Source organism: Stenella coeruleoalba (assembly GCF_951394435.1).
Source record: "Stenella coeruleoalba genome assembly, chromosome: 9".
NCBI classification, from domain to species: domain Eukaryota; kingdom Metazoa; phylum Chordata; class Mammalia; order Artiodactyla; family Delphinidae; genus Stenella; species Stenella coeruleoalba.
The window spans coordinates 64570867-64580449 of NC_137155.1; the positions used below are offsets into that span (position 1 = coordinate 64570867).

General features: G+C 43.6%; 1 protein-coding gene across 1 annotated transcript in view; it reads right to left on the minus strand.

The window, feature by feature from the left end:
* AOAH (acyloxyacyl hydrolase) overlaps nt 1-5731 on the minus strand; it is a 170450-nt gene extending 164719 nt beyond the window's left edge. Inside the window, exon 1 of the mRNA XM_079930918.1 lies at nt 5480-5731. Coding sequence (XP_079787044.1) covers nt 5480-5600 — 121 coding nt within the window. The 5' untranslated portion in view covers nt 5601-5731. The remainder of the gene's footprint in view (nt 1-5479) is intronic.
* Nucleotides 5732-9583: the final 3852 nt, after the last annotated feature.

Here is a 9583-nt window from a genome sequence, read left to right on the forward strand (position 1 = left end):
GTGATATCTATTTTCCAGGCTTTGAATCTGGCCTTGTGACCTTGCTTTGATCAGTAGAATATAGAAGTGAGAGCATGTCAGGTCCAAACCTTGACCTCAAGAGGCCTTGCATCTTCCCTTTTGCCCTTTTAGACCTTCTCACTAAGCTGAGGGCAAGTGGAGACGGAGCAGCCTCAGGCAAAAAGGTCAGAGTCTGACTGTTCTTCCTGAAGTTCAAGCAGTTTTTCAAGAATAAACGTTCCTCAATTCATTGTGTGCCATTGGTTGATTTTTAGTGTCCTGAAATGGTTGCCTGTGACGGTCTTTCCAGTTTTATGCTTGGTCTTAGATGGACTTTGTCCAGGGAAAGATTCAGGTGGGGACTCTGTCCTCTACACTAACATTGAAAAACGACTACTATATGAGAGAAAGGGTATGGTAGTGGAGTAATCTGTTTTCCTTTCCAAATTCTGAGTGTGAAGGCCAGGAGAAAAATCTTGACTATCAAGCCCCTCTCCCTCAAAAACAAAACAAAACAAAAAACGCTTCAACCCACAGCTTACTCTTCATCTATGAACTTCTACTATATAGTCGTGCCTATTTGGTGAATCACTTTGGGACCAAGTCACATCAATTCTCTTTTGCAATACTATCTGGTGTTTAGTTTGAAGACTTTTTCTTTTTGAAGCATTTCTATGAGTGGTAGGCAGAATGATAAGATTACTGTCTCCTGCTGTAGAGGCCTTACTTAATCCCCTCCCCTGAGTGAGGGCAGAACCTGTGAATGTGATTGGATATCACTTCTGTGATTGTGTTATGTTCTACGATAAGAGAGATTTTGCGTATGTAATTAAGGACTCTAGTTAGTTTACTTTGAGTTACTCAAGGTTATCCTGGGTGGACCCAACATACTCAGGTGAGCCCTTTAAATGTAGAGAGCTTGCTCCAGCAGTTCTTAAACAAGAAAGAAATAGCTACGTTATTAACTTCCTTTGCAAAGGGGCAGCCTCTCAGAGCTGAGAGTGATCCTGGCTGACAGCTCGCAAGCACATGGGACCTCAGCCCTGCAAATCCAAGAACCTGAATTCTGCCAACCACTACTGAACTTGCGAGAGAACCTGAGTCTCACATCACACGCAGCCCCATGTGACATCTCGATTACAGCCTTGTAAAACTCTGAGCAGAGAACCGGGTTATATTATGTCCAGACTTCTCATGTGCAGAAACCGTGAGATGATAAATTTATGTTGTTTTAAACTGATGAATGTGTGGCAAGTTATTACACAGCAATAGAAAGCTAATACACTATGAAATCTTTTTTCATAAGTGAATCTTCCCTTAAGACATCCAAGATTTGAGAATTTGTATTTGCATAAGATGTAGATTCCCATGTAATTATTCAGTTTACTCAGGCCTCTTTGCATTATGATAGGTTTAAATGCAGGACTTCCATAGCTCATTTTCAATATTTTTTTCCTGATTTCCAAAAGAATACATTATCACAACCCCTTTGGGTACTTAGTATGTCCCAAGCACAGTTCTAAGTCCTTCATGTGTGTTTACTCATTAGCCCTCCACACCACCCAAGGATGCAGGCCCCATGTAATCTCATCTCACAGATGGGGGACACAAGGTACAGAGGGTGAAACTGTGCCCTTAATGTCACATATGTACAGAGTGGCAGAGCCAGGATTCCAATCCAGGCAGTCTGACCCCAGAGCTTAAGCTCTTTTGCTCTTAACCACCATGTCTTACTATTGTTTTTGCAAGCTCATCTAGAAAATGTGGAAAATTCAGAAATGCACTGAAAAGAGATTACAAATCATTTGTAACCTCGTCACTCATAGATAACCATACACCAACTATTGGCATTTTGCTGTTCATCCTATCTGGGAAGACAGCTATATAAGTAGAGAGATAGGCACATTATATATAATTTTATGGGGATTTTACTCTGCTTAATGCTTTGTAACATTCTTTTTTTCCCCTCTTTCTCATAGTACATTTAAACTATGATCTAGTTTACTGCCCACCCCTTCCCTCCAAATAAGAAAATTTTCACTTTCTCCTTAAGGAAAAGCATACTGCCCACTTGGATTCTTCTGGTTTTGCTCACTTTGGGACCTTTCACAGAGTTGTGGACCTCTCTCTAGAGTGCCTTTGTGGTCCTTCTCTTCAGGGTTATGCCCCAGAACAATCCAGGAAAAAAAGAAAAAAAGGCAAAGGTGAGTTTAGTGAAAATTGAGATGATCAGAAACCTACCATCTGTGCCAAGGTTGGGATTAAATTCTGTGATAATCTAAAAACAAAAGTAGGGGATTAAGAAGAGGGCAAGTGTGAAGTGTGGGGGACAAAGTGCAGAGGGCTGCAGCTGCAGCTGGGAACCAGCAGGCATCTGGCTACACCTGAAGGGTCTGCAGGGCCCACGAGGGTGGAGGTGAGCAGCTTGTCAGCAGGGAGTGACCGTGGATTCTGTTAAGAACAGCCCATGAGCTGCACCAGCCGTGACACTTCACTGTGGGAGTTCTGAGGGCCGAGAACCGTGTCAGGGTGATACAAAAGACCTCCCCAAGGACTGAGAGCAACCCTCAGAGAGGGGAAAAAGAAGAGAGCCCTGAATTATCCAGAGGAGACTAAATTTAAACACATGAGTGGAAAGATGAAATGTTTGCTGCCCTCAGCAGCAATGGTGGTGGCTTATGAACTAGTGTTCAGATATAGAGAAATAGAGAAAATGAAACTTCTGTACATGTAAATTGTGATCATAAATTTTCAATCTCTGCTGGCTCTGTCTAAATCTTTCCTATTTTTGTCAGCGACATTGTCATTTTACCATTCATGCTGGTTGAAAGCTTAGGATCACGTCTTCCCCTTTATCTTTCAAACTATAAAGTCATCTCTGACCACTGTGTGTGTGATGTGGTTCGGGGGGGAGGAGGTTTTATCGGACTCTGAAGACATTTTATATATTTAACCAAACATGAATGAGGGGAAAAAAAATTTTTTTAAGCGCTTTAAAAAGATTCCTTGAAAAAAAAAAAAAAAACCAAAATTCAGTGAATTAATTTAAATGTCAATGACTTAGAAACATAAGGATTACTTTGCCCCTAAATCAGCCATGTAAAGAAAATAATGTTTTGCAAAAGTGAACATGGCTTATTATTGATTTCATAACATTTGAAAAGTGGCAGAAAGAGGCCCTGGCTGTTCCAGCACAGTAGAATCAGAGTTTACTTAGTGATCAAATGAACGTACAGTTCAGTGCAAAGGAATTATGGTAAATTGGGAAGGAGGCCACTGGGGCTTTGCATAGCTTAGTTCTGATTTTGGAATATGTTCAAGGCCATGCCCTCCAGATCTGCTGGTTGGTTCCCCACTGCAAAGGTTCCTCTTGGTACAGGAGCTGGGGTTGTTTGTTTATGATGGGGATGTTGGCTCAATCACTCAATAACTTCTACAGTGGCTCCTTGTGGAGTATCTCTCGAGTCACAAGAGTTCCCACTTCTGTGAGAGCTGTCCCCTCCCTCTGTGACCCTGGCAGCCACATCTGCACTGGGAGCTCTCCTCACTCTCCCCTGCCTCTTGTTCAGTGAGCTAAAAGACTTAGCCCAGATTCTCTGTGCCAGGATGTTAGATGACAGCCAGAAGAAGAGTCCATCTCTGTGTGGGTTGACCTCTTACGTGCAAACTCTGGACTATGGGAGCCAATGAGTTGGAAGTCATGTAGTCCTGCTTTTCATTTGAAAGTTGTTGGGATTAACAGAAGTCCAAATGACAATTCCTCCTCTTCTCCCAGCCCCTCTATGAGGCTCTTCCTCTTACCGCTAGCTGCGAGTAAGCTTACTTCGCTGCTTCCTAAGACACTTCCACATTTGGCCAGTGCCTAAGAGCACCCCCAGGTCCCCTTTCAGGAGACACCCCAATCGCCACAGCTGCTGGGCGTGCTGGTGCTAAAAGTGCACACTCGACCCACAAGATCATGGTATGACAAAATGGTTATTTTAAATTTTGTTATGCAATAATAGATAGCCAGAACAACCGCATCCTAGAATCCCCTCAACACCTCCTTCTAATTCTCTATGCCTCAGTGGGAATGGGGCAGGGAAGGGAACGAGTATCTCATGTCTACTTTATAGGGGTGGAGGGCCAAGTATCTCAGATGATGCAACCATCCTAGAAACAGAACTGATTCCACTTAAGCCTTTCTCAAGTGCATTTCCACTTGACAAGTTTTAGGTGTTTGTTTTGAGAAAATAGAAGGTGGTAAATAATTATCTGGTGGAACCAAACAGTGGTGGGGATAACCTCCCAGGCATGGCTCCAATGGGGCCACAGACCTCTGCTTCCAGGCCTGTGGAGAAGAGATTCACGGGGAATCCAGGTCTTAAGGTTTTAATTTAAAAGAAGACCTTGAAACCAGAGATGTGCTCCTTAACATGTATAAAGACTGGAAATCATGGTTTTTCAGGAAATAGGACTAATTCAGATATTCTTCTGTACTCTCTCCAGAAATAATTCATATGTATCATAATCTGTATCCAAACTTCTCATTTGTAAGAGATGGCCACCATACTTACCCCTCGAGTTCTTCTTCTGGCTTCTTAAACCAGGATTTTATTTTGAGATCTGCTCATTGAATAATTACTACTCAGACTTCTGAGTATCCTTGGCTCCATGGACTGACCCATTGAAAGCCCTTGGCCCTGTTCAGGAATCTCCAGGTATAACATGAATATCAAAGGTCTTACCCTACTTTTACTCCTCTCCAAAAAAACAAACAAAAAAAAACACCCTCCCCCCAAAAAAACGAAAAACAAAACACCAAACAACAACAACTACTTTGAAGTAAAATACTTCAATAAAAGATAAGTGAAAGCCATATCTCAGTCAAAGTTCAATGTTTCCAGGTGACTGTCCTTTTCTTGCCATCTCTGGACTCACTGAGAGAAGGAAGAAAACTAAGATTGTTGAATCCTTACTGTGTGCAAATACCATACATTTACATGCATGATCTCAATTCTCACATCGCCATGAAGTGCGTATAATAAGCCTCGTTTCATCCATAAGAACACAGAGGTATGGAAGTGTTAAGTTGCTCAAAGTTTCAGACTGTAAGGGACAGAACAGAGGGGGAGGAGGTGGCAGCAATTCAAAGGTCAAAGTCCATCCTCCTTCTACTGTGTAATGCTGCCTACTGTCCCGAAAGCAGGTAAGAATTTCAGGCTTTTATAGTTGCCCATCCAGGGGGAAAAAATTCCAATCACCAATGAGGTGGAAGACTTTTAATTCAAACTAGCAACTATATAGCATCTTCTATACACACATATGTGCATGTAGTGTGAACACTTACTCTAAGAAGCAAAATTTTTCTACACTGGTAAGGTTATTGGTGTCTTACTTGGAATCTTATAGCTATGGATGCCATTAAATAGATGATTTACTATGCAAGTCAAGGATTTGACCCCATGATATCCACATTAAAAATAGAATATTTACGTACCTATACAGACTTTGGAGCGTCTGGTGCTGGGCTGGTGGTCATAGGCTGGAGAGGCCAAGGTGTGAAGGGTCAGGAGAAAGAACAGAGGAGTGGCCATAAGGATTTTCCAGGGTGGCTTCATCTCGGAGCTACTGCACCAGAAGACACCAGCCTGGGGACAGAAGCGGACAACTAAGGGATGCTGAAGTTGAGGCCGAATCGATCAGTCTCTCTCCCCTTCTCTTTCGTTTTCTGACACACACACACACCACACTCACATACACACTTTTCACTATGACAGAGCCCTGAGAGAGAGCCACACTGGCCTGGGTGTGGGAAGAGCTGGAGTCGCTTGCACACCGTTCTTCTAAGCTACAAACTGCAAGACAAGGAAAAACCCAGGTGCAGCTGAGGCAGCAACAAGCGCTTCTGCACTTGCTGGCTGCAGTCCGCGGCTGTGAACCCCAGGAAACTCGAGGCTTGCTGGAATCGTCCCGCAGCCTCGTTAGGCGGCCCTTCCTCTTTCGTTCTTGCAAAACAAAACTACATTAAAAGTAAAACCAAAGAAGAAAGCCTCAACCACAAAAACAGCAGCCTTTAGCAATTTGATCAGCAGTTGTTCACAGGCTGTAGAAATTATAATCCGTTGTATTCAGAAGTTTAGTTTTGCTCTAAACAGTTTTATATGGTGAGGTTGGGCTCCTTATTTTGTTCTTAAAGAATATTCTGGTCAAGTAGTTATTTTCCTCTGGAGAAGTTGGATTATTCCTTGAAGGGTCAAGTTTTCCCAAGGCCATTCATTGGTGTTCAGAAAATGAACAGTGAGACAGTAAAGGGGCAGTCAAAATGGCTGGATTTTCAATCTAATAAGAAAAAAGATGAGCTGAAATTAACCAATTCATATTTACTTGACTGTGCACAATGCATCTCTTTCCTCCAGAATTTCAAAGTCTGTTTACATCCCTCACCTGTGAAAGATTTGTTCATTTTTAAGACTGATTTTCTATTTTGAAGATGAGAATTGAATGCTATTTTTCCAAGAAGAAAACAAACAAACAAACAAACTGAAAACTAAACCAGATCATAGATAGAGAAAAGACATATAATCTAAATGCTTTGTCCTAAAATAGGATACAGCAAAGTCACAAGCCATTCTCCGATGAGATAAGGGGAGTGGGGCAAAGGGCCACAATCTAGATAAGCCTGCGGGATCATGCAATTAATATTCTCCCTGTTTAGGCTCTGAGGAAAGCTTATGATAAACTTTACAGAATATTATAAAAGCTATCAAAATTGGTAGACATTTCTTCTCCTCCTGCTTTTACTTAAGGAACAGCATTTTAAGCAGCAGGTAGAATTTTAGAGTTGTATTCTTTCCAGGATGTAGGAAATACCAATTTTTATGGTTTGAAGACTTCTTGGGTGAGCATTAGTTTAACAAATGCCAATTTGTCAAATCTCTGAACCTGCAGCAGAGATATCACACACCAGAGTATTTCCCTACTTAAGGGTCCAGCACTGGTTAGGCCAGCGAATGCCATGGATGTCCTTGGTCACCATGGACCCGTGGCTTCCTTTGAGGCTGAGCTGCTGTTTCACAAGGTCTCTGACCCTGTGGCCAAGGGAAGCTCTGGAGGTCACCACGACCAACAGAGGGTTCAGGGCCTAGAGAAATTCCAGGGAATTCCTCGGCAGGCAGGATAATAGAGTTATTAATAGCACTGACTGGAAAGACAAAAAGACACATGTTCAACTATCCTATCCATTGTTCACTTCTGAGTCATGTATTAGACCAGTGATGGAACCTTTCTATACTTTCTTCTACTTCTTCATTTATACTGGAATTATAATAATATTTGTCAGGGTTGCTGGAAGGACTAAAATAGACGATGTATTCATACTATAAAGCAGTGTGTCCAGCAAGAAGATTTGGTAAATCAAAGCTTTGGTTATTATCCCAGCAGGAGTATGATGAAATCTGCACCCCAGGCCAGATTTCGAGAGAATTCTAAGACGCCCATGGTAGTTGCAGGCCAAGGTATAGGAAAATGACACTGGCTGCATTTACTGAAGGCTGCATTTATCGAACACCGTCTGTGTGCAGGGCAGCCCTCCAGGAGCAGAGTCTAGTTTGTTAACCCATAGGTGAGTGAGGAATCTTCACACAGCTTCGGCAAAAGCATTTGGCCCTGGCTCTGGGCCTCCTGAGGGTCTCCTGGTCTACATCTATAGCTGCAAGCAGGACTGGGACACCTCAGGGTGAGAGGCATTTCTCACTGTTAGGCTGTGTGCAACTTTTAGGCCCTTGGTCATGTGTGCGTGACCCAGGCAGTTCCACCCACAAGCACCACACGGACGGCGGTCCTGAGGCAGCCTGAGATGCTGGGGCTTCGGGCAGGGTTGGCTGCCCTGGGAACCCCGGGATTAGCTGTATAGCACTGAGCCAGTCCTTTACCATTTCCAGGGCTAAGATTCTTCAGCTGTGGGGGAATGTCATGGTAGTGTTTGACATATAGTAGGTTTTCCCTAAACGGAAGTGATTTTCATGCTTGAAAGGTGAGTTCTTACTTGGCAGGGTCAAAAGAGGAACACAGGGCTTCCCTGGTGGTGCAGTGGTTGAGAGTCCGCCTGACGATGCAGGGGGACGCGGGTTCGTGCCCCGGTCCGGGAGGATCCCACATGCCGCGGAGCGGCTGGGCCCGGGAGCCGTGGCTGCTGAGCCTGTGCATCTGGAGCCTGTGCTCCGCAACGGGAGAGGCCACAACAGTGAGAGGCCCGCGTACCGCAAAAAAAGAAAAAAAAAGAGGAACACAGAAGTCAGGAAGTGATTTCACTAACTGATGCTGAAGGGAGTGCGTGAGCCCATGTACCACTAACAAACCCTCCCTCCGGTCGCCGAGGCAAAGGTGCAGGGCTCCTACTGTTTGCACAAGCATCGCTCAGACTGCCTGGTCTCATCTCCCCGACAGGGCTACCTGTGCTCCTGGAGCATTGACTGCACATGACCTATTAAAATCTCTGTACAACTTGCTGAAAGGCCCTGGACCTGCCAATGGTTTCTAACGACTTGTTGGACCCTGTACGATGTCCCTTGAGGACACCTGTGTCAGATGCTCCAATTCTGAGTTTCTCAAAATCTGCTTTTGGGAAATGAGATTTCTTCCTTGGAGCACTTTGTTGCTTACTTCACTCGGAGAGTTTCGATTCAAATCACAGTCTGTCCAGCTGCTACAGAAGGCTGAGGGTTTATAATTCTCAAATGTTACACCGGTGGTTCTGGCTTGTTCTGTTTGAATATGCTTCCTGACTATATTTTGAACTGCATTGGCCTCAATCATCTCATTCACAGCAAGTTCCTTAATCAGAAAAAAAACACAAAAAACAAAAACAACTGACCTGGGTGACAGGAGATACTGTAAAATCTGGTGCTCCCTCAAAAGCGCCTCTTCGCTTTGACTTCCTCCTCTTTCGGACACCAAGGATCCCTCCCCTTGCTTCTGGCTTCCCAGGATTCTCTGCGGTGACCCTTGGTTCACACCAAGCCCAGATCCTTTGCTGACCCTCCTCCCCAATCAGGGTTTATTTATTCTACCTCACGTCTCTGCTCTCTGCTAGGGAAACGGTAAATTAATCCGTGACAAGGGTGCGTGTCGGCTAATTAAAAGGGTTCTGGGCTTAGGATCAGCGACACTTTCATCTTCATCATGGTTTCATCACTTACTAATTGTGTGTCCTTGGGCAAGCGGATCCACCTCTCTGGGTGTCAGTTTATTTAACTACAAAATGGGGTATATGATGCCAATATTGTAGGGAAATTATGAGGATTAAAGAGACAACATGAATGAAAAAAAACCTAAGAGTAAATGTCAGGTAAATTTAAAGCTAACAATGAATTAACACTATCCTTCTCAAGTATTGGAATTTTAACATGTTTTATATATTTTCTCGGAATCTTTAAAGGAATGTCCATTTTAGTAAGGCACTTAAGTAGATACAAAGTAGAAATTCAGAACACCCCAGAGGAGTGGCCACCCAAGCGTATTATCACTGGTAGGAGAGAAACTTGCAGATGTAATGTAGAAAATAACCACATGGTGAGAGAGAATGTGGAAACCCACCTCCCAA